The following is a 26,348-nucleotide window of genomic DNA, read 5'->3' on the forward strand; positions in this document are numbered from 1 at the left end:
TATTTAAATGCAGTTTATTTACCATTTACGTCTCACACACTGTATGCCTGACAATATGAGTAACAGGCATAGAGACATTTCTTTAAAAAGCAAATCATCAAAAACACAGTGACAGCACAGAAAACACTAACGGATCAGTCACACTGACTAAAAATAGGCCCGTTACTACAAAAAAATTAGCGGTTGCTCGGTGACTGTGATTGGCTAGTTGTTTGCTCTGCCTCTTGGAGCAAAGGTCAATTTTATGAGGCTATCACTGTATCTAGTGGATATTCAACCCAAGATTTCTGCTTCCATACACTCAATTACACTAGAGTAAAAATAGGACAGCAAAAAAAAAAAAAGCCCTGTTGCCTGGCGACTGCATTTAATTAATCAAGGTGACCAACAGGTCACCCAGAAGTTGAACGTGCAACATCCTCAACATCTGGGTGACAGCTTTTGATCTCAAAAGATTTCACAGGTTGTTCGGTGGAAGGAAAACTGTGTCCAAACACTTGTGGGACAACTCGGGCTGACTGCAAACATTCTCAGACAGACTGCAGAAGGTCTGCAAATAATCGCCTAATTTATAAGCCCTGAAATGCCAACAATCAGTCTCAGTCAGCCTGTGTAGTCTGCGTTTCTTTGCAGTGGGGGACTCTACTCAACTGGTTGCCAACTAAGAAAATAAATAAATAAATAAAAGCATAGTTGTCGAGCACTTATGTCGTTTTGAAATTAAATTGCTGTCGCTGTTTGAGGAGAAATTCACGAGTTTCTGTTCTGGATGGGTCTGATTTTTGTGTACCTGGATGGCAATAGAGTTGTAAGCGTTAATCATCATATTGTCACAGACAGATTGCATGTAAGTGCCAACTTAAACCCCCAAAAAGACTAAGAGCAGACTGATTGCCGTCTTTAAAGCAACCACTGCAAAGGAAATGAGAATCATTGCATATAGTTGCAATAACTGCGATGTCCCAATCTCCAATCGCTATTTTCCATAGTGTGACTATAATGTAAGGTCACAAAGATGATACAAGAACAAGACAGAGGCTAGGCAATGACCTGACAGAGAGTATTTCTCCTCATGAAAACACTCTGGTAGATGCTAAATTTAATCGACATTGCTTTAAAATGAGCCTCCACAGCAAGAGGGTCTCATTTTGTTGAATCCCTTTTGCCTCATCTTGTCCCCTTCATATCGCGTCCTCTCCTCCTTCAATTACATCTTAGGGTGGAAGGACTAAAATGCAAGGAGAGGAGAGAGGAGTTGAGGAGAGGAATCCAGTATGTGCAGTTTGAGAAGGGGCAAAGAGTGAAGGAGAAAGTGCAGAGTAAATGCACAGCAGGGGGAGGGATATAAAAGCACAGGTGAACTCAGTCAATGCAATAATGAGGCTGGGAAAGAATCAAGGAGGTAAGTGAAGAACACAGAAATCCACACGAGGAACTAATCTTCAAAATGAAGCTGGAAGTATAATGAAAGAAGAACCATAACTCAGTGTTTTCACACATGTGATGTTTAGTCGGTTTAAATCCAGCTCAAGGTTTGGTTTCCTTTGTGCAGATGTGAATGCGATAATCTGAGATCCCTTTGGAGGTGGTGGCCTCAGTGTGGTTCCAAACAAACTCCTGAGTGGTTCATTTGTGGCGAGAATGGGATTCAAACTCAATCGGAGACAACTAACATGTGTACGGTGATGAGGCAGAGTGCCGAACGCACACCTTCTTCCTGCTTTCACTCCTGTTAATCTTTCATCAGTCACAGCTGCCCTGTAAGCAGACTGAACACTCATGTGATCTGAAGTGATGTCTGTGTGAAAATAAACCAAAACTGCTGGGAAAACTCATCTGATTTGGACCAGAAAGAACTATAGAAAGGAAAATACTCTAATTTTGACCAAATGTTACTTTCTGCATTTATGTGCAGTTATGTCTTGATGCATTCTCAATCATCCAGGAAAGTAAATCTCCAAAAAATTGATTCTGTTCATCTGGACGTAGCGTTTTGTGGGAGAAACGTTTCGTCACTCATCCGAGTGACTTCTTCAGTCTCAGCTGACTGCAGGTTCCCCCAATCTTATAAATGACTAATGCATAATGACTGAAACCAGCCCACTGAAGGGACAATCGGCTGGGAGGTCAGTTCCTTAATCTTTAATTATGCAAATTCTCATGACCATTGATCAACAACCACTGACCAAAACCCACTGATCAGTGGCCATGAGTACCATTCACAGAGAGTTGGGGAATGGCTGCAATCACAGCATTGTAAGATGGCGAAAGATGTACCCTTAGCCCCCTCCTCGATTCAGAGATGGTCTTTCCCTTTTTACGTAAATGGCCTCCTTAACTCCGCGCTCAAACCAGCGTTCCTCCCTGTCCAGGATGTGTACATCCTCATCATTTAAAGAGTGTCCACTGGCCTGTAGGTGTAAATAGACTGCAGAGTCCTGGCCTGACGAGGTAGCTCTTCTGTGTTGTGCCATCTGCTTCGCCAGAGGTTGTTTGGTTTCCTCGATGTATAAATCCTGCCAATCCTCCTGGCACTTAACAGCGTACACTATGTTACTCTGTTTGTGTCGGGGGACCCGATCCTTGGTGAGGCCCAATTTTTGGCGCAGCGTGTTTTGGGCTTTAAAAGCCACAGAGACCCGGTGTTTAGAAAAAATGCATCTCAACTGCTCCGATACTCCTGACACATACGGGATCACTACAGGTTTTCACTTGGGCAGCAGTATGTGCAGTTATATCAGTTTGCTGCATTAACGCAATTGCAGTGTAAATCCAGATTTTTTGTGACAACATGTAAAAGTCCCATTCAGATCACCTGAAATATACCAGAATACTTATTATACAGTGGGGTGTCGCCATACACCTTGTTAGGGAACCTTTTATTTACCCTAAGAAGTAAAAAAACAATAAAGGAGCTTCTTGGATAGCTATTTTTTTCTTTTTCCTTTCACTCATGGTTTCTCAAAAGCAGATTCAAATACTGCCAAAGGCTTTTATTTGTTTTCTGAGAGAGTGCAGTGGTAAAACGATGACTTCCCACACAAATATAAAATAAATATAACCCATGTCTATTGAAATTTGGTTTGATAGCCAAGTCGTGAGCTGCCAGAGGGGTGAACTGAGCTGCTAGGAATTCATTATTTATTTTTAAAGTTTTTAAATGGTACCATTTAATGCATCATAGTATAAATAAGGCTACTGATACAAGAAACATGCATCACATAAATATATAAATATATCAGTATTTCTTTGTTATATACTTTGTTATATAAATTGTTATATGCTACAAAGAGACGTGCATTTAGATAGCAGAGATAATGCTCCATGCAAATGCAAGGAAAAGCTGAGATGTACAGAAAAAATGCTGCCTACAGAAAAAGGCAACACGAAACAACCACAAGTCTCTGCTGTGACTGAGCCGTGATCCCCTCTCCTTCCTTTTTATTTTCTCTTCCTTCAGCCAAAGAGGCCTGAGTGAACTACGCGTGTAAAATAGTCAGCACTGAAGAAAAAAGCTTGATTTGAAATAAAAACACTGTAAAGTTTTTCTTTTATGTATGTGCAAAAAGTAGAAACAGAAACCAGCTTAAAGCTTAACGGCCTCTAAAATTGTAACCTCCCCTGAAACTTCCACTTCACTGCTTTTCATTTTCTATCATTATATGCGTCACTGGATGTTGGAATCTCTTGCTGATATTTAGCCCCACTTTTAAACCGTGTTTCCTGCAAAAACAAGTTATTAAGATGGCACAGCGAAAGCTGATTGGAGAGGCTGACGTGCCATCCTCATCTGCTTCTATTGTTGTCTTCAACACCTGAACCGTCAGTGAGCTCAGGCATGTTTTGTGGTGTTGGACCGGGATAAACAGACAGCTGCATCGTGCTGCTGATTGCGCGAGCACGCTGTGAATACTCGGTTGATCATAATTACTGAGGGGTTGGAGAAAAATGACCACTGCGAAAGGCAGATGGGAGTGTATCCACACACCTCCCATCTCACACTCATTCATAACAGCCCTCCTGAACAACAGCCTTAAATGATTTTAAATGAAGTCGAGTTCCTTTGGGTGAGATCATTAGAATCTGTGTTCAGAAGAAGTCGTGCTTGGCATTTGTGAAAAACATCTGAATGAAAAGAAAAGAGTGTGGACTTTAAATAAGATGTGTGTACATAGCTGCACCTTCCTGTCGTGTTCAGGTCAAAACCGACCGATTTACAACTTTAAAAACTCATAAATATTGTGTTTTACATCCAATTGCCTCGAGACCTTATGACATCCTCAACACTACACACTTGAACATATAAAAGTGGTGAGCACCTCTTTTGTTAAATTTTGAGTGTTTTAATCAACTTTGTTACATCTGTGGTGTTCCCAGTCAAAAGTGACCGCCATAGAAAATGAATGGGAATCCACCCCCACCCACCGTCTGCCATCTATAATCCAGTTTTGAGATCCCTTCCCAGACGCCTTAACGCCCACTCAGGAAATCACATGATATGGTGGGGCTAGGTTGCACGAGCTCACCCGAAACCTTGGCTGGTTGTGACCTACACCCGTTTTCACACCTTGGCTCATGTGATTAGGTAGAGGATCATTAAGGGGTCCTTTTGTCCCTCTTGGGGGAAACTTCCACAGGGTTTAAATCTGGGACTCTCCACCATTTGACCTTAGAACTGAAGAAGCTTCTCGGATGAGAGGTGAAACGTCTTCAAGCAACTTAGAGAAGTCCAGACGCTTTTCTTTCCAAGCTCCTTAGACTTTAGATCTACTGTAAATTTACACCAACGAGTCTGAGTTACTTTTATATTCAAACAGCAACATACATGCCTGGCAAATGATGTCAGCACAGAAGTGCAATTCTAGCAAAATATAAGAGCTAATACAAGACTTCTGCACAGTACTGTATGTGTTAAATTTGAGCGCAAACACTAGCTAGAGATGTAATCATTTCACTTTCTTTAGCTTTAGCGTTTTTGTTATTACATGACAGTGAAACCAAAACTTAGTGCCAAACTACCTAAACAAAAAGAAAGCATTAAAACTTGAGTCTTATTTGTGTTGTCTTGGTGTGAAAGGTTATTGCTGATGTGTGGGAAGATATAAATAAGTCGAAGAAGTCAAAAATAAAAAACAGTTGGAGAATCATTGTGAGTTTAATGCAGGTTTTTTTTGTCTTTGCAGACATCACTGACATTTTAAGCACATTCGCTAAAACTGATTTTGATAAGACTGGTAAATAGCTAATAAAATAACAATCCCCTGTCACTGATGTTGTGATCCAACAAGTCAGTTTCATCTTTTTTGTATGACGCCTAAGAACTAAGAACATACGCCTATTTTGAGTGTGTGTTCTCCAAGCTGTATGTCCCACATGGCTGCTTGTTTTTCTGCAGTGCTATCAGCCTCTTCATCACTGGGGCATATGTCTTCATTACCATATCTGACTGGCCCGCTAACACGCAGGTGGAGGAAGCATCAATCACCAGGAGCAGCAGATAACAGAATGGATGGGAGAGAAGCATTGATTGAATCCTTGGGGGGCTAAACCAAAGTCATGTTAAAGAAGGGGGTTAATGCTTCAAGGGCCACTTGAGGTCAACGGAGGCGCCAACGGTAGCCAACGGTGACAATCGAGCGGCTTACAGAGGAGAATGGCAGAGGCATGTTACAAGGTCACCCATGCCAGTCATGTCCTTGATAACACATCATTGATTTTAGGAGAAAAAATAAAGCAGTTCATGTGTGATTTTTGCCTCAAACAGTATTATTAAGGACCGTGCAGATGACTTTGACTTTTGTCCACTTCAGTAGCTGAAGCGACGTCAATCATTGACTGCTGTATGTGAATCAGATTGACCAGTTGTTACCATCACTGAGCAAACATTACTTTCTCTTCATGTTGCAAGGTGTCTCAAAGTGTGGTAGTGTACACATTTTCCTGGCATACGAAACATCCCTGGTTTGATCCTGGGAAGACACACAAATCCCTTGTGATCCTTGTGATTAAGGGAGCAGCTGAAAGTAGTTTCTTCATTTGAAAGTAAAGTACTTGAGGTCACCCTCTATCTGTCTAATGTGCAACAACCATTTGTGCCATGGAATATGGGCTAAGGTGACTTGAAAGTGCTTTGCAAACTGACTGCACTGAAAATATTCTGAATATTTAACTATAAAACACCAATGTGTTGTATCCATAGATTTGGTAATGCTGGCTGAAAACATGTGGCCTTACTGCAGTTACACTAAGATCTATGGGACTGTAACCTCCATGTGGCAAGGGAAAAAAAAAATCTGTGGTTGCCGAGTAACTGCATTTAAATTTTTTCTCATTCGGCAACTGATTGCAGGCAGTCGAGGTGACCCACTAGTCCACCAGAGAATGAGCGTGCAACATCCTCAGCCTCTGGGTGACGCCTTTTGATCACAAGGTGACTGCACACTTTGGCTGTTGGGAGTCAACCTGCCTCCAAACCATCGGCCTGACTTGTACAGACTACACTCAGACACACTGGCGAAGGATTGCAGTCCGTCTGCGCTGTCTACAGAACATACAGCACTCAACTTCACTGGTTTTCAACTGGTTGTACTCTGGTAACATTCCTATATAAAATTAAGCTTGTCTAGCTCCTGTGTCATTAAGCAGTTTAATCTGATTCCTGCAGCATCTGTTTCACTATTTGTGGAGGATTTTCTAGATTTCAATTTTAAATCTACAAGTTTCTGGCCGGACTCTCCGGAATTTCCATGTATGCAGTTGTTAACAGAGTTGCAATTGTTGACAGTTTATCAGTTAACTGCCACATTATTACAAACAGATTGCATATAATTGCCAACTTGATCCTATTCAATCACAAACTGATAGCAGACTCTGTCTTATTACCATTTTATTTCCGTCTTGATGCACTAAAGTTACTTTGAAGACAACAAGTGGTCACAGCCACTGTTTTCCTGAGTGTGAAGCATCATTGTTTGTTTGTTTTTTATTTTAAAAAGTGAATATAAATATAAATAATCGTTAGATCACAACCAATCCAATGCATTTCAAATAAATCTAACTTCCCTTTTGGGTTGCAACCAGGTTGCGCATTTTTCCTATGCACAATCTGATTGTAGAGATTATTACAGATGTGCAAAGCCAGCTACTTAATTGACTATTACTTATAAGCTTTTTAAGAAAAGTAGTAGAACTTCAGTTGAGAAAAGGTAGATTAAAAAAAACTAACTCAGATACAATTATGTGAATAACACTGATTCTGTCAGGGATCCTGGGTCTGAGCGACCCAGGATCCCTGAGCAGTTATGGACTGGTTATATTATATGTATTTTTGGTGTTGCTGCCCCTCTTCTCCATGTTTGTAGATATGAGTGTGTGTGTGGGTGGGTGCAGGTGTGTCTGAACTCTTGTTTACAGGCGCCTTCAGGCCTGGTGGGTGTGGCCCTGCTAGAGGACTGGCCACACCCGAAGCCACACACCTGCTGCTGATCAGGGCTTGTCGGGGGAGCTACTTAGGAGAGTCTTGGCGCTCCCACCGACGCAGGATCATTACGTTAGACTCCCAAGTCCGTGTGTGTGTTTAGGAAGTGCAGATCGTGTGTGTGCCCGTGGGGGTCAGTGTTTAACGGCTGCCTCTATTTTGTTCCTACAGGAGGAACGTGGAGAGGAAGGGCAGCATGCACAGGGTGTACAGAGTCACGACAGCGGGGATCACGAACACGGACGCCACTGGAAGACACACGCGGGAGCCTTGGGGAGCACGGGGATTAATTGTGCATCTATATTTACCACACTTTAAATAAACGCACTGTCTACACACAGAGCTCCGCGCCTGGGTCCTCCTTTCCCACATCTCCACAGTCTGCCAGCCAGACCGTGACAGATTCATGATATGTAACAGCATCCTGCATTTAAAGATGGAATTTACTTTCAGTCAGTAAACTGGTTGACCTTTGACTATAGTGTAGTCATTCACCACATTGGTTTACATGCTTCTGTCTTTGTTTTCTAGGCGTTCACCTTTAACTAGTTGACTTGATTCTTTAAGCACCAGTGTGCATCTACAGAAGAACAGGCCAAATACAGACAAAGCATTCAACATTCACTCAGGATTAGATTTGTTGTTCCAAAGAAACAGAATCAGAGGGAGCTCAGAGGATGTGAGCCAGGGTTGGTGATTGTTTCAGTCGGGGATCACTGGGATTGGACGCAGGAGGGATAAAGTAGGCATTGATTAGCAGGGACTGGTTGGGATCTGGGCTCATTTCATTGGCTTACCTTTTTGTATCTGGGGACAGGAAGCTGTTTTGTTCCAGAAAACATAAAGCACCAAGACACAGAGTCGATGACAGCATGCAAAAGAGTAAGGTGGAGAAGAAAAAAAAGAAAACATTGATCATATGAAATTAAAGTTATAGGTGACAAAAAAACAAAAACGTGCAAACAACAGAGGAGAAAAACAAAAACAAAGCAGTCTGCAGTGTTTCAGAAAGATTTTTTGGTTTACACAGCTCAGAGCGCTGCTGAAATGCCAAATGTGGAAACAGTCTGAGTGGAAAATAAATGATTAAAGCAATAGTGGCTTTGAATGGCCTGTTGATACAGTGAATATAATTGAAAATCCATTAATTTATTTGTTTATATTTGGCTATGTTAATTGGATTTGAGACAATAGTTAGTGACAGTTTGAGACAAGTCTGAGTTACGCAAACAGCTCTGTGTTGTTGTGCTGCTGGAGACTTTAACACAACAGCTCACACAGTATCCAGATCATAGTAGAGAAAAATAGGATTTCAACACATGCAACATGAAAACACGTCCATATGGTGAGAGGGACACCTTCAGTGGCACTCATGGCTGTTTCTCACAGTCAGGAGTTAAAGTGGGCTGGAACTATTTAAGACTATGTTATTAATAAGTAAATAAGTCTGAGCGGTTGATTCATGCTCTGTAATTTAAGTGAGTTTATTTTTCAGCTCATTTCTTTTCTGGCGTGGCTCTTTTGTGAGCGGGTCACTCATTTCATAACCCCTCATTAATGCCGCTGTTGTGACAAGGTCTGTTTGATCGTTTGCTAACCTAACCAGCAAGACTTTTGTGCCTCAACAAAAAAACCAAGGAAGGATTTCACAACACCCTGGATGAAAATGTGCTGCACTTTCTATCTGCTACCGCTGGACATGCCTTCCAGTCAATACTATGGGCACACTCAACCCATAATCCTCCTAAAAGACATGCATTCTCACATTTTGATTCTCATCCCTGTCATGCATTCATATGTGCAGGTCGATGAAGTGGGATCACTAAAACAAGAGATTAGGATATCTTTGTTTTGCTAGCTACTGACACAGAGCTATATTCCTAGTTAGAGAGAACACGTTCAATATGAACAGGTGATCGCTTCATTGTCAGACATGACAAAAAGAAAGTTTGTTTAGTTACTAATTTGTTAATTTAGTTTAGTTAAGTCAAAGTTAAAAGATCACCCTGAAAAGGTATCTTGTTAATTCATGTTGTTAAATGTACTTGACATTAAAGAATGTGTTAGTTAAAAGCTGTGTGAGAATCCTGGACACTGCAATTAGTGCAGGCTGCAGAACCAAGCTGCTTACAGTATTTTGGTGACTCTTGTAGTAATAACATGGCACTTTGATGGGGTAGGACATATTCACTGTTTGTTTAAGAGTAGCAGTTACCAGCTTGAATTCAAACTTGCATTGAAAAGCATGGCATGAAATAGGAGTATGATTAATCTGATAACAATCTTAATATTGCTCCACAGAGAACAAATAAATCTATCCAAGCTCACAGTAAGTAAAAGTTGCTTCTTTGTTTGCTTGTTTGTTTCTTTGGCCAGAGCTGGGATCTGGTTAGCTAAGGTATGTATGGACACCTACCCTGGGTATTCCTAAGCTGTTTACCACAGGACATTTTTAAGCTTAAAAGGAGCAGAAATGTAAAAGCAACATATTATGCTCTAACTTGTGTTTTGACTCTGGGTATCTTTGTACGATGAGCCCTCGTTCCTGTATAAAGACACCATATCAAATCTGCATATCCACCAGCTGCATTGAACAGTCTTTTCTTTTGAGGTTTTGCAGATTCTGTGTCCACTAACTAGGTTTCATTGACTTGTCAGCATGATGACAATATTGGATCAGTCGGTGAACCCTTGGCAGCCACCTGTAGCTCTGCAAAATGTGTACTCCCCAACCAGTTGGCAAAACCCTCTTTGTGATGGGTTTGACATATTGCATATTGCTACGGCAGCAGTGTGAATGGATGTGATGGACTTGTCTACAAACACGGTCCAGCTACTCTGTTAGCTGTTGTGAAATGTGAAAGGTGCCACACACACCGAAAATAGAGGAGGTTCAGTTTCAAAGTAAAAGCTGCACCTTTTAAACATGTTAACATGTTCACTGGAGCGCTGAGGCACAGCTTTTACTTTGAAAGTTAACATTTTCAATTCTGGTTTGCACTTTTTCAAGTTGCAATGTCGCTCATAGTTAGTATGTATTTGCAGACAATCAATAAGCATTAGTCTCTCCCTTCAGAGGCAGATTGTAGTTTACTTTTTAAATATTAGTGCATATTTCATGATTTTGATTATGGATGCATTGAGTAAGGATATAATTCTGAACATCAAGAAGGCATGCTGCAACCTCCTGTTTTCAGTCATTACGTTAAGCTAAGGTATTTATCTCCTGGCTCCTAATTTATACTTAACAGAAAGAAGACTGATATTAATCTTTGGGGGGTTATTCTAAGTTATTCTAAGGATGATGACGCACAAACAATAAATGACCTTAAAAGCCTTCATTGACAAATAACATTTATAATTTATCATTTAGCTAGCAGACACTTGCGGTCTAAGGCTTTACAGCACCAGATATGAATAACAATTGATTTTGCTGCAGCCATGATATAGCAGCTTCTTACTCCATCCTTTCTGAATAGTCTTGTGGGAATGTCTGCCGGACACTTTATCAATATTTACAGCTGAAATATGACAAGTTGAAAAGTACGAAATGAATAATTTCTCTAATGTTTCTGATGTTCCTCCGTTTACTGTGATGTGGGGAATAAAAATGAAGACAAGTTGTTTCATAAACCCTTATTATGTAAAAGCTGTGACATGAAAACAGTTGCAATTATTGATAATGAATTTTTGAAAAAGACCAAAAATATCTCTAAGAAACCAAGTGTGTGTGTGCTCTCACATGAGTGTGTGTACTAGGAAATAAAAGGAGTCTCTGCAGCAGAAAGAAGAGACTGGAAGATTATGTGGAGTGTTAATGTAGGTTTTAGTGTAGGTCGTGGTAAATTAGCAGGTCTGGGTTTTGCAACTGCATTGTAAGACAATGTGAGGCTCACTGATAAGTGCAAAAAACTCCAGAAAAATCACCAACTGTGTTTCTTCCTCACAGTGATGTGAAAATGATTCAGCAGCTTGTAAAACCACCTTGAGCAGCAGTAACCCGAAGTCATCATTTTCTTTATGACTTTATCAGTTTCTCACATTGTTGCTGAATGACTGGAAGGTACCCAGGCTGCAAATCAAGCCCTCCACCACTGTGCTGTGTTTTCACCAAAAATGCCACTGTCCACATTTAGCTGACATGTGGAGTCTTTATAAGGAGATTGGAGGGGTTGTGTTGGCGTAATTTGCAGCTAGCATGCCATGGTGCACATCCCATTTGGACCTTTAAAACACACTGCACACACAGCGGTAACCCTGATCACTGACAAGTGATGACCTAGGAGTGACCGATCAGTTTCCCTGAGAGTGATTGGCCACTCAGTGCATCACGGCACACTCCAGAAAGGACACCTTGTTTGCAACTGAACCATGCGAGTGCCATGTCTGAGTGGAGTAGGCAGGAATGGTGGACCCAAAGTGCAGACTCACAGAGGCAAAAAGGTGAACTCAAATGCAGCTTTATTGCTGGATAGCAAAAAAACAAACAACTGGCTAAACTGAGAATACAGACAACTAAACAGGCAGGCTGATGGAACACACAGTATGGGATGAGGGAGATCACAACATACACAGCAAATTCAAAAGTGTTAAATGTTTTGGTGTTAGTAGTCTTCTTGCAAAAGTAGAGTTAATTTTACTCTAAGTAGAGTCACATTCTTTTAATGTAACTCTGAGGTGTAAAATGATAGTAGTTAAAACCGAGTGTTAAAAATGAGTGTTTCTATGTCAAATCTGGAGGTGTTACAATGAAAACATTAACTCTTGACCTCTTAACTCTGAACTCCTACAGGGGCTATGACACCAACAGAGTAAATTCACAGACTCCGCCCCCAGCACCATAGGCTCCAATCGAAGCTGAAGTGAAGCAGTTTCAGAACATTTTGCTCTACATATTTGAGTTGTTTGCCATGCTTGGTAAGTCATTTTTTCAAAGATTGTTTCAATTATTATTATTATTAGCAAAACTGAAGAACTAGAAATCACAGAGCAAAGAGCTAGAGCAAGAAATACAAAACTAAATAATAGACACACTAAGTCACCGTCTGTAGACAAACAGGTTTGTTCCCTAACACCGAGTGCCTTTGACATAGTGGTTTAAATTGGCATCCCAATAATGAGAACAGGCTACATCTGTCCAGTTAATTATTCTCTATTTTTACTCCTTTTTATTGTAATTTTAGCGTATTTACATTTTAAAATGGTTCACAGAAACACCAGGATAACATTATGTGTAAGCTGAGATAATAGTTGTATCTCTAAAAAAGAAACAAAACACATAAATTTGTATTGCACAGGAGGAGGTCGGCTTAGACCTGGGAAAACAGTTGGGGAAACCCCGACTGACGATGCTTTCAGTATTTATTTATTCTCCACCACTGTTTCGAAACACACTTCAGTAACAAATTCCTTAATTTCCTAGATTTTTGTGGGGTTTTTTTTTGCAAGTGCAGGATTTGAAACAGGATTTAAATCTACGCTTTGACTACACTTCCTTGCTGAGTGAATTGGAGTGTTGTGAAATTTGTGATCCTCTGACTTTTCATCTAACTATGGATTTTGTACGATGATGCGCTCAGACTCACTGTGTGTCTTTCTCATGCCTGGGAAAAGATGATCTCAAAAGATGATCCAAACACACACACACACACACACACACACACACACACACACACACACACACACACACACACACACACACACACACACACACACACACCCACACATCCAAATACAGGCTAACTAAAAGAGTGGGCCCCAACACTGAAATTCAATCATACAAGAGATATGCCATCATTCCCCACTTTAATGTGTTAAAGTTGTCCACCTGATGCTCTGATTCCAAGGCGGCCGCTGTGTCTCCCTCCCTTTCATCTAGCCTGTTCGACCCTGCTCTGTGCAGGCTGAGACTTGTCTCTCCACTCTTCCTACACACTTTACCTCTTTTCCCTTTATCTCTGACTTTTGGCTAACTGACTGTTTTCTAGTGTGAGAGAAACTGACTAGATGTAGATTGCTGACAAAGTAAACCATTCTCTGCAAATATTAAAGGGGGAATATACTACTGTTTCAAAACAAGAAAAATGAGGAAGTCTTACAGAAGTGCAAGCATGACTAGCGGTTCTTTAATATACAACAAAAGCAGGAGAAATATATTTTCTTTAAACCCTCTGTGCTTTCTAAACAATATGCATTTGCAATAACTTGCAATACCGCTCTGAGTGACTCGAGAAATATGATGTACCGTGAAAATAACACTGATGGCAAAGATTTGATAAAGCAGTACAGCAACCCAGAGATGAAGCCAGCAGTGAAGAAAGCAAACAGCCCCTTTTGGCTATAGTAACCTTTCCATGAAAGCAGGTTTTCAAGAACTCTGGAAATCCAGTTCCTGCAGGAACCTACACATGCACTTTGCTTGGTTAAAAGGATGGGGACAAAATATTGCACTGAAGTTTGATTTGGTATGTGCAACATTCTTTCAGATGGCAAATTGGATGCTGCTATCTATATGAAGTCGAGAAGAATCTGCAGCAAATCTGAGGACAATCTGACCGGCATTTCCTACCATGTGCCAAATCTTCGGACAGATGGATAGACAAGCTGATAGACCGCCTGGTATGACGTGCTACTACAAGGACAAAAAGGAACAAAGGCGTTGATTCATTTTTAAACTCTGAACATGTGTGGCTCGTGTTGTGCTTTGCCCATGGGCCTGCAGATCATTCTAGCAGGCAACGAGGTGCAAGAACCTTTTAGATCTGAAAGAAATAACCCAGATCAACTGTGACTGTTACCTGCTAAGATAATAAATTGGAAGAGTCAGGTGTGAGTGGAAGCACTAAGAAGCAGTGATTGTGGATTCCAGCAGCCGTCCGGCCTGCTGTGTCTGAAGTCGGGGAGATCAAAAGCTGAAACAGCACTCAGTTTTCAGGTGCTAATAGATTGTTTCTCATATTCAGCGAAGTATAATCAAAAAGTATAATCATCTCTTCTAAAAAAATAAAGGCTATGAGAGACTTTTGAACAAACAAGCAATTCGTTTTTACAAGTATTGTAAGGACATAAAAGTTGAGGGGCCAGCTAAGGGGGCAGGGCTATATAGGAGGTGGGCAGTTGCCCCCCCCCCCCCCCTTGCCCCCCTGTAGAGCCACCCCTGATTTGATTACACAACTAATGCATTGTCACATACTTTTATTTAGCTTCTGTGCTTTTCCAGTACACAAAATAATGTTGTAAAATGTGATATGTTATAGAATAATTAAAGTTTCAGTTCAATTCAGTTTTATAGTGCCAATCTACAATAGCAGTTGCCTTAAGGTGGTTTATATAGTAAAGTAAAGACCTTACAAAAATATAGAGAAACAGAGAAAACCCCAACAATCATATGACCCCTATGGGCAAGCACTTTAGCAAGAGTGGGAAGGAAACACTCATGAAACTGTGAAAGACAAATTATTTGTCTATTATTATGTTATAATATTATAAGTGCTCTCTTACACGAGGGCAGTAAGAACTTAAAAAGATGTTTAAAATGGCACTTTTATAACATTACCGCATCTTATTTTAGGCAAAGTAGATGTACTAAAATGTTAATATAAATAAAAACGCCTGTTCTGAATTCTAAGTGTAACATTACCCAGTCTGCCTCTGCTGGAACTAGTCAAACAATAGTGGTCAGATGTAGTCAGCATTAGAGAAAACACGATACCAAAAACTTAGTAGTAGGTACCCATATGAGTAGACGATTCTTAATAATATGTTTATCTCAAGTATTTAAACAAAAACTGCTTTATCAGAAAGTTATATTAAATTACTGACATCTTCATGGGTCATTTATTTAAAATGTTAGAATTATATTTTGTTGATAGGACACAGTGATTTTATTAGTCAGAGTTAAAGCGGCGCTATCTCGGCAGCTGAACTAACTGCCATCTTCCATATGTAGTTTCTACAGCACCATTTGTAGTTTTTTTTCATGGGCTTGCAGGCTTCCTTCTGTTTTTGTTCAGCATGTAAGGACCAGAACATTTGTAGGCGTATATTGGCCCCTTCAGTTCTGGTAGAATAGCTGCTTCAGTACTTATACTGCCTATGATGGTATGGTACCACAGAAAAACAATTCTTGTTGTGTTTTCAGAATATCGAATGGAACTGTGAGTATCAGTTCTGGTGACATCCTGTAGTCAGTGTTGTAGTATGATATATTTTAACCCAAATCAGTCTGTTTTACCAGAACTTACCATTCAACTGGATGCTTAAATGTAACCAAGCAGTGTCTGAAAATGAAAGTAGTAATAAAAACATCTCGACATCTGAAAACAGATTTGTTCTGTATACATCCTCACTACAGGAGGTAGAGTTTCAAATATGGATGGAAACAGTCACATATTTTGGGTGGGCACTGACATTCTACCTCTTCTACTGTTTAGGCTGTCGACGTGTTGGTATGAACTTCTTCTGAGGAGGAAATTTACAATCTCAAATACCAAAGTAAGACACAAAAATTGCACATTTCCTTTGTGGCTTTAAAAGTAGTGACCTTACTGAGCTTTATCAGTATCAACTAGCTGTAAAACAAAGAGCATCTCTATTGATGGCCAAGGTCTCGGAGATGAAAACTGAGTCATTCTGTGCCATTTGCTAAAGTCTCACCAGGGGTGATGGAAATGAAACACTCCAAAGAAAGAGATTTAGAGAACTTATTTGTCAGTACTTGAGTCATCATGATGCCACACATTCTGACTGCTTCAGCCAACAACCATGTAGAGGAAGAGCTCCCAGCTCTGAGCTATTTTTGTCTTTCTGGCCATCTACATGTATGCACTCTCTTATAATGCATTAAAGCCCAAGGAGGCTAAATTAATTTATTTCTCTCAAGTGAGATAATGGATGTGTTCTGATGCACTTGGCTTAGTAAGCTTCCTGGGATGCTGGTTCTGCTGAGGGAAGGAAAGGAGAGAAGTTAACGATGTAAGACCTAAAACTTAATAGCTTCTTTCACAAATGTTAAAGCCTGATCCTGTGATGTTGTAGCCCACCACTGCACTGATAATGTACAGTAATGGTGAACTCCCGTCAGATCAGGCGATAACCTTTTTAGTGAATCTCCCACGAGTCACGTTTTTTAATTACCTGTGCATCTGCAAGCTGCTTTGCAACCCATCACAACCCCAGTTCCTTCATTTTGTGTTGTGTACTCGCTGATTCGTGTACTGGCTGTTGTCACTGACACGTGCTAGTGTAGCATTTAGCTTGCTTCAGTACACTTCTCATGCTGTTTACACACATATCTTCCCCTGTTTCCTCAAACTCAAGTATATTGCTTCCACCTTGTACCACGTTGGACTTCTCATGAGCCATATAAGGAATCCACTATGTATTGTTTTTACCTCAAAAACAGGATTTGCAGCACTTACAATGCAAAACTTCTTGAGGATGGGACAAAGGGTTAAGTTATTGTGTTGTCACATTATAAAAAACATGAAAAATGAGCAAAACATTTTAATAAAGCCTACTAACACCCCTGATAAATATACAGTTATGGAATGGCTATCATATACTTACATAAACCTTAATGAGGAACTGATCAATATAACATTACACAATCCAGTCCCATAAAATAATTATTTCCCCGCCCTTTAGCTCCTGGCTGTTGACATTTATGTCTGCAAAAATGACCCAAAATAAATCTTCAACAGTTCCACAACTCAAAGGCCAAACTGGTGTATGAATATGTTTTCTACAACGGCTGTGTCTTATTCGAGAGACTATGGTCGTCACCCTGCACTGCGCAAACCTAAATCCAAAATTTCACTGTAGCAAGCATGTTAGTTTTCCACCCCTTCTCCCAAAGACCCAATCACCAGCTTAACCTGCAGTAATACAAGCCAATCATGCTGTCTCAGCCATTAAAGAAGCTTTAATGTTAGCTGTGTCCCAAAACCTAGGCCGCATCCATCCAAGGACCCTGCCCTCGCAGTCTATGTGGGCGGGGTCCTTCGAAGACCAAGAAGGGTGGAAGTGAGCGGCTGTAAAATTGGACAGTCTAGCCTTCAGATTTGCGTCACCAGGTGTCTCGGTGGAGTTTAATAAACTCAGCCGTCTGCTCCTTGCTATCTAAAATATAACAGGACACCGGCGTAAAGTCTCGAACATCTCGCACTTCTGTTTAATCGGTTTTCTGTTCAACATTTATTCAGCTGTGTGAAAACTATAACTTTAATCTCAGCCAAACCGATTTACTGAGGAACAAATAAAACACTGAAAAAAGCCAAACAATAACATTTGTAATTATCTAAGTGACTTATATATCATGTTTAACCTGAGTAGAAAAAGACTGCGGGGGGTCTGAAAATGACGTCCCGGGAGTCCCGTGTTCTCGGCGGCTATAGTGAGCCTTGACCATCCAGACGTCTCTGAAAACATCGGAGCGCTATTGCAATTATGTGATCTCTTGATAAATGGAGCAGATAAAACTAAGTAGCTGCCGCCATTATTGGAAACTGGAATTGGCTGGGCCACGCTATGCATTCTGGGATAGGTTGGGCCAAGAAGGATACACCCGGCCCATCCTTCAAATCCGGGGAAATGAAGGACGCATTTGTCGGCCGCATTTGGAGCAGCCTTCGAATTTGGACAGCCTTCGTCGCCTGGCTGTGATGTAATCGGCCTTTAATAGTGGCCTACCAACGATGCGGCCTAGGAATTGGGACACAGCTGTTGTGTAGCTTTGCTCATGCGTAGGAAAGGTTAAACCTGCAGTGGGTTAGAGGTTTGATGCTTTGCTGATGACGTGAAAGTTACCTTGTGAAAACCTTGTAAAACTTCCAGTTCAGTGTAAGAAATTTGACAAATATATCCATAACTGATGGACAAGTACAAAGAAGTCTAACATATGGTTGACAGTAGATGAATTTCCCTCGTTTAGAAGGGCTACAGGTCTTTATAAAATCAATAACCAACCAATAACAGCCCAGAGAGTCATCATTGCTTCTTGCTATAACATCTGTATCTATACCTGGAACTTAATGGAAATACTATTTGAAGTCAGCACATTTCTGGTTTGAGTAAGTGCTAGTTTCCCTCCCCTTTTGCTTAGTGACATGCCTGCCATATGGAAATTAAGTTCACTTCAACATGATAGAAATCAGAAAGGTGAACTCACACATGGTTTTATTAACAGTCTGAAGATTCAAGGCGTAATGCCAAAAGATCAGTGGGGTTTTTTTTCTTCAATGGTATAAAAAAAAAAAAGAGAGAAAAAGGTTTTTAATCACAGTAATTTTGCCTTGTAAAAGTAGCTTTCGTAAAGGTAATCCTATCAAATAGGTCTGGCTCTCTTCTTGTTGACATGTCACGGCAAGAATTTAATTAAATGTTAATAAGAGAGAGTCTGTGGGCTTTTGTGTCCTATTACCTTCATACTTATTGCTTGGTTCAGAGCCTTTCAGTTCCACTTACAAATTAAAAGTAGATTACTATGTGTAGCGGCCAAGAAACCCACAGAACTCTTATATTATGTGTACAGTTTAACTGAAAACGGCTCTGCAGCAGCCTCTATAAGCATTAATGAGTGAATTAATTAGTAGAAAAAGGAACTTCACACTGCGTGGTAACTTGTTTCTGTGCAGTGGAGGTACAGTGGATAACTCATTCATCCCAGAAAACAAGTGACTGAAGATGATAGATTATTTGCTTTGTGATAGGAGCGTGAGGAGATAGAAAAAAATGCCATGGTAATGATTAGTGACTTAATGGATGGGAAATTATGCAGATAGCGTTTTGTTGCTTTTGTGCTGGGTAAGTGAATAATATCTTAAAATACTGTGGGAAGGTTTCCGTCTGCTGATTGAGCTGCAGGGCGAGGCCTCTTTAATCAAAAAAGCTATGAGGAGCTATGAAGACAGCACAGACAGTGCAGGGTTCAAATCCACCAGCCTGCCGGGGCTTTTCCGTGCAGAGCTTCCTTGTTCTCCCTGTGCCTGCATGGGTAACACAGCTTCCTCTCACAGTCAAAGACATGCATGCTAGATTAACTGGTATTTCTAAATTGACTGAAGGTGTGAGTGTGTGACACTATGACAGCTGGGATGAGCTCTAGCCCTTCCCCTGCTACTCTGAGTTGGATAGAATTACAACAATTTCAGAGAACAAATTTCTGGAATAAGGCCTGCTTTGAAACTGTGGCTGCTTTGGCTGCAAAAGACTTCTGGTCCTGTCAAAGTCTAAAGGAAAACGGCTCTTGAACTTGACTTTGACTTCCATAAGCACTTTCATGATGAGTTCATGGACTCAGTCACTCGGTTTGGATTGCACTGAATAAAATCCAGCCAATTTTGTAAATTCTGCTTAATTCTGTGTTTGGGAAAGGAGGGTTATCAAGTTTATCTCCACTGGTTAATGACCATAGATAATATAAAATATGGATGCAGCTACTGTGAGCTCACCCATTGGTTTCTGATGTCTCATTCTTAAGCCTCGGGCGACAAAGAAGGGATGGTCTGACTGTGAAACCACATGCTCATTGGCTAACAGCTTGTAGTTTGCCAATTAAATTAAATTAAATTTGAGGATATAATTTGAAGCTGATAAAAACCCAGAGAATGTACCACTCTCTTTAAAACTAAGTGAGAATCCTTTAGAAATGCCTCTGTAGTGCACACAGGATGAAATTGTAAACAGTTTCACAGTTTTACAGTTCGACTCTACAGTACTGATCTTTTATTTGCATCAGGTTCTTTGGCTCTACTTCAGCCTCCTTTGTTTTCCTCTCTTGAGAGGTTCAATGTGATTAAGAGTAGTTGAGCAGGTAGAGTTGAGCCCTTCTGAATTTTCTACATTTGACCTGTTCCTCTATAAAAGCCTTTTTATACCAGTTAAATTCAGATCTTTTGCTATGTTAGAATAATTATCTGATCAGCAGCCTTTTCCACTTTCTTCAACCTGTTTTGTTTGTTTGTGTCATGTTGTCAGATGACCTTTTGTCAGCTTCGGCAATGGATGGCATTTATTTTTCTGACCAAATGCCAGCTCGTCTGTGATAATAGGCACTGTCACGTGCGCTGTCACGGCTGCACAGAAAAAAAAAAAACCCTGTGCCTGCTGCACTCTGCCTCTTTAGCCGCCAACATCAATCCACAGAAGTTTAAGAAAGTTTCCCAGTGTTGATTTTGTATGAATCTCCTAATCTTCATTAAGCCACAATCCATAACATCTCATTAGAAAAATCCTCAATTGAGGCTGAAGCTGAAGTTGCTATTGAAGCTTGAAGCTTGAAGCTTTGGCAGAAAACCCAACAAAACAATCTGTGGTTAGAAGGATCAGTAAGGGGTTTAGAAAACAAATTAAATCATGGAAATTGCTATATACACTATTCAAGGGAGAAAAATCGTTTCCTCTGCTTGGCTGGTCGGCAGCTGAAGCCTAGGAGCCGAGCGGTATAGAAAATAAACACCATAAATCAAGATGGCCTGATGCCCACTCTGCTGTCCAACACTCCCGCCAAGACAGGCTCCTCTGATGCCCACTTTCCTCCATACCAGCTATTCACACAGACAGATAGGAAGAGTTATAGCTGCTGACGGCAGCCATGGCTGTCAAAACCATCACTTCATCACAACAACCACAAGCAAGGGATCGAGCGAGAACGACACCTCTTCGCTCAACCTTTATACATCAGATAAAAATGGTGCTTTTATTAAAAATGAGATATGGTTTATCTCAGTTTGCTATGTTTGGTAATTATGTAGTTATCGAAAAATTTATCAATGCCACTGCGGTGGTCCCTGCAAGCATTTTCACAGTATTCTCACAGCTACAACATTAATATACAAGGAAATACAAGGCTATAGAGATACACGATATAAAGATTTTTTAGGGATGTGTAAAATATAATCAAAAATTTTGTAATTAAGAACAAAAATAGGAAAAGCTGCGTTTTTTTTTTTTTTATCGGTCATTTGGAAAATCTGCAGGAAGAGTTGAGCTGAATTGACAGAAGCTCAATGGAAAGACACAGGAGTTAATTAGTGAGAAAAGCAGTATTTAAGAAACTTCCAACAATTGAGAGACAAGTATGGTGAACTCCTGAAGGTATGCCCTGAATTTACCAGGAAAACAGCTGGATGTGGAAGGTAAAACCTGCATTCCCAGCAAACAGCAAGAAAATGAGATGAGAAAAACGGGAGCACCTCAGAAAACAAAGGATTTACAGTGCAGTATATTAAAATTTACCCAGGAATAGGAGGAAATAAAAAGTAAAGGTCTGCTCTAATATTAGCATTTTTTAATATGTTGGGGTTTTTTAACACTAAAGGCCACCAAGGGCGAAAATACTACTTCGTGCCCTCGAAATACTTATTTGTGGCCACGAAATACTATTTCGAGGGCACGAAATAAGTATAACGTGCGCACGAAATGCTAATTTGTGTGCACGAATTGTGTATAACGTGGCAACGAGTTACGCATTTGTGGCAACGAAATACATAACGTGTGCACACCATATTGATACAATTCCTGGACAGCTGCGTAGAGACATAAGCATAAGAGACGGTATGATTGAGTTTTATTTTAGACGTAAGTACGACCTGGATGCCGGGATAGATTTTATTGTCAACCAACTGCAAGGGCCTGGGAAGGATCACGGTTATCGGTCAAGTGTTTCGTGCCCACAAATTAGCATTTCGTGCGCACGTTATACCTATTTCGTGCTCTCAAAATAGTATTTTGTGGGCACAAATAAGTATTTCGTGGGCACATTATACCCATTTCGTGCCCATGAAGTAGTATTTATTTATTTTTTGGACCATGTCATCAGAGGGGCTCCGTAGGTTTGATCTCCACCAATAACAAACATATCGGACTCTTTAGCTGCCTAAATCCCCATTAATCAACTGAATAGTAGCAAATTACTTCAGAAAAAAAAAGAAGAAGACATTTATTGGCGTGGTACCATTTATGATCTGGTTTTTAGCAATATGCTTTAGAAATACTTCTGGGATAAAAATAGTTGTAAGTATCTCTTTCACTTTTTTTAACAGTGGGATGTGTTAAGTTGCTATTCCACAGCCTTTTTGCCAGTATGTGTAGGTTGACACGAGAGGCGGCTTCTTCAAAAATATTTAACTCGACAGTTATCTTACCGAACCTGAGAAAATACTGAAAACCCGTCAGCTGGTTTGTATCGATCTGCCCTTTATAACCTCGTTAGAAAGTAGTGACAGATGGCTGCGCAGTGAATCCTCTGTTCATCTAAACCAAATGCAAGGCAAACACCAACAAAGCAGAGACGCTCGACTGCGAGTGTGCATGCAAAGACTGCAAAATCTTGTAATAGTCATCATCATCAGCATCGTCTTGGTAGCTCACCTTGGCTTTGTTAATGGTGCAGTGCAGTGCATTGTTCTCCTGGTCATACAGCAAACTGAATTCCAAGGTTCCCAGTGTAGCTGTAAAGACAGAGAAAGAAGCAGGAAATTAGTCTTAATGGCACATAAACAGAGTTGCCGGGGGAGAGAAGACATTCAGCTTTGCTTTGATTTGATCATTATGAAGAAAAGAACGCATTTCAGCCACTAATTTCTTCTTCAACATGTAACTGTAAGAAGCAACACAGAAGTAAACATAAAAGAAAGCAGCATGAATCTGAGGGGGATCCAGTTATGTACTCAGGGCCACGCCTTTATCCTGTTAACAAAAATATTTTAGATTTCATAATCCCAATTTAGTTTGATTGGAGAACTGAGGATAAACCCTGGGCTAGCATCGTTTTACTTTGCAATTCCCATCCAATGTGGTCCAACCTGTTGCTCTTAATAGAGCAAAAACTCATATCCTGCTGACCCGTGAGTGTACTCTTCACAAGTTGACCACATTGTAAGAAAGTGAAGAGGAAGGGTGAGAAAATATGTGTTTAATTAGAGAAAGTGGAGCAGAAAGCTGCCAAGTGCAGAAAGCTAAAAAACAACATCTCTTCTTTGCAGGTGGGCAGCTCAAGTGTAAAGAAACAAAAATGCGAAAATCAGCGTGCGTATTTCAGTTGACGTCTCGGATAAAATGGGCTTTCTGGGTGAAGCAGATTTGAGGCGTAACCGTCTCCATTTTCATTATCAGTTTTACTCCTGCTCTTTGTTCTGCTTTTCTCTGCTTCTGTTTTTCTGTGTAGCACTCACTAGAGGACGGACTTCACTGTGTGAGATTTTTCTTCTGTATTTTTCCCCCGTTGTGTTCTCGTCATGTAACTTCATCCCAGCCTGTATATTCTATCCTTCCTGCTGCACTTATCTGCATGTAAAAAATGTGGCCTGGCCACCTGCCTGCATATGACCTGCATATTTGATAAAGAATTTGGATTTGGAACTTCACCCTGGTCTCCTTTGTCTTGCGTTTGACTCTCCCTCCTTTTAAAGCCATTACAATTAGTACCTACCATTAGGGCAAGGCTGCTGCTGCTGCTTCTGAGTAGTGAATTGGAACAATTTATTGCATGATCTCATCCTTTGTCCTTTCAAAATGCCAGGTGAAAAGGGACTCCCATTTCCTGGATTGATCAAATGTTGATAGAATAAAATAAATAAATAAAAGAAACGTGAAAAGATGTGTGTGGGTTTCAAGAGACCTCACACACTCTAAATGATTGAGCAGTTCGTAAGGAATAAATTCAGTCACACTTTGATATTTATGAGCAGGGAACATTAGTTTCATGGTTTTGCAATTGTACTTTTAAGTATTACCACCTCCCCCACACTTTACCTCCTCTTACAAACTCGTGCTATGTGGGAAGAAACACAAGCCGGCTTTTCTAGAATGATTTTATATCCACGGATGGACGCACTGAACCGCAATATCGCAACTGCAGTGAGAGGGATAAGGAGTTTTGTATCGGCATTGTTGGGCTCAGCCAATAACATCTTGATTAAAGAACTGTAATGTCCTTATCACAACCACCGCCAGTCAGCGGCGGGACATTGAAAAAACAGCATTCTGGGATTTTAGACAGAAAAATTTAACTTTTGTTTAACCATTTGTGTTCACTGTTGATTTTTTTTTTCACTACATCATAAACTGTGGATGAATTTTTATTTACCCAAAACTGTATGATTATGTTTACACAATAATATCAGATAAATGAAAATTAAAAAAATCCACATTGTGTCTGAATGTGGATACTTTCAGCACACTTCCATGTGGTACAGTATCCACTCCATTGCATGGTTTGTGAGCTTGACAGGGTAGTGCTGTCAAACCGAACACACCAGAAATGACAACAGCAACACCTGATTCTCAGCTACCACATGGAAACACACTTATTTATCCAAATATTTAACCAGAGTTTAAGAATGAAAACATAAAAGTGAGAAAAGTTGTGTAAAACAACTCAAATAAAACTATACAGAACTCTGCTGAAGAATAAAAGCGGCTAATGCTGGAGACGTCCACATGTGAAAGGGCACTTTGTTCCACCGTCTCGGAGCAGCAACTGCAAACGCCCGATCTCCTCTGGGCCTCGGGACAGCTAGGAGCATTCGCTCAACAGACCTCAGGGATATAGAGGAAGTGTGCAAACTTAAATGATCAGAGAGTTTAAAAAGGTGCCAACCCATGCCATGCATATGTAATTTCACTTGCATGTGCCTTTTAATAACCGTGCTGAAGTGTTTTTGGACCAGCTGCAGTCGGCGAAACAGAGACAAACCGACACCTGAAGCAAACTATTGCAATAATCAACTCGAGATGACATAAAAACATCATGTGCTCTCTCAAAGTCTCTGAAACAGAGGAATAGCTTCCCTTTTGTGAGATAAAAGCAGCTAGTTTTAACGACAGCATTAATGTGTTTGTCAAAACTTATTTTGTTCCTCATCCTTAATCCTGGTCCAGTATATTTAGGTAAGGTTCACTGGTGTATTTGGTAGAATTATATGAGTTCTAGTTAAATATAAGGGTAGGCTAGACCTTCAAGCCTGAAAAAACATAAAGAAATTATACTTCGGTAATTGGCTTGACGGGTATTTCAAGCTTCACTATTCACCCACAGAGACATACCTCCAGTTAGTTACAGTATTTATCAGCAGTTCATAACATTTTTTATGTGGTTGCAATAGTGCAACAGCTATTTACTGTAAAAGATATGAGAAGAAATGAAAATTAATGGCAACTATTATGGTTCTCTTAGCTTTCTGTCGCATGTATATAATGGTAAATGGCCTGTATAGCGCTTTACTAGTCCCTAAGGTCCCCAAAGCGCTTTACACAATCATCCACCCATTCACACACTGGTGATGGCAGCTACATTGTAGCCACAGCCACCCTGGGGCGCACTGACAGAGGCGAGGCTGCCGAACACTGGCGCCACTGGGCCCTCTGACCACCACCAGTAGGCAACGGGTGAAGTGTCTTGCCCAAGGACACAACGACCGAGACTGTCCAAGCCGGGGCTCGAACCGGCAACCTTCCGATTACAAGGCGACCTCCCAACTCTTGAGCCACGATCGCAATTGCGATGTTGCGTGCTAACGTTAAACGTAACCAGCATGCCAAATAATGAAATTAGTGTAATCCACGCTGCAGAGTGCTCTAAATTCTCAAGTTCATTTTTTTTTCCGAAAAAGTATCAGCAATATATGATGTCAGAGAGCAGATATCACTAATATGGTCAATACTAGCTGTGAGGGGCAGCCAATCAGAGGAAAGCTGGTTTAAAGAAAGAGAAGCTAAAATGGCTTGATTCAAAGGCCGACTGTAGGATAAATAAAGACTACTATTAATTCTGAATTATGTAAAACTATTCCTGTAGAAGCCAAGAATAAAATGAAAGAGTTGGAAATGAGCCCTTTATTTTAAACCTGTTTACAGAATTTCATTTCTTCAT

General features: G+C 40.5%; 1 protein-coding gene and 1 long non-coding RNA gene across 3 annotated transcripts in view; one reads left to right on the top strand and one right to left on the bottom strand.

Annotated features, from left to right (window-relative positions):
• Positions 1-26,348, bottom strand: part of doc2b (double C2-like domains, beta) — a 193,814-nt gene that overhangs the window by 75,300 nt on the left and 92,166 nt on the right. For both annotated transcript variants that reach the window (XM_026183041.1, XM_026183042.1), the window contains 2 exons: positions 22,847-22,926; positions 8,275-8,298 (listed from right to left, as the gene is read on the bottom strand). In XM_026183041.1, the coding sequence (XP_026038826.1) occupies positions 8,275-8,298; positions 22,847-22,926 (104 nt within the window). The remainder of the gene's footprint in view (positions 1-8,274; positions 8,299-22,846; positions 22,927-26,348) is intronic.
• Positions 163-5,652, top strand: LOC113031131 (uncharacterized). The gene is made up of 3 exons (XR_003273687.1): positions 163-1,677; positions 5,184-5,234; positions 5,396-5,652. It is a non-coding gene; the product is annotated as an uncharacterized LOC113031131 (long non-coding RNA).

Source organism: Astatotilapia calliptera, chromosome 10 (genome assembly GCF_900246225.1).
Source record: "Astatotilapia calliptera chromosome 10, fAstCal1.2, whole genome shotgun sequence".
NCBI lineage: Eukaryota > Metazoa > Chordata > Actinopteri > Cichliformes > Cichlidae > Astatotilapia > Astatotilapia calliptera.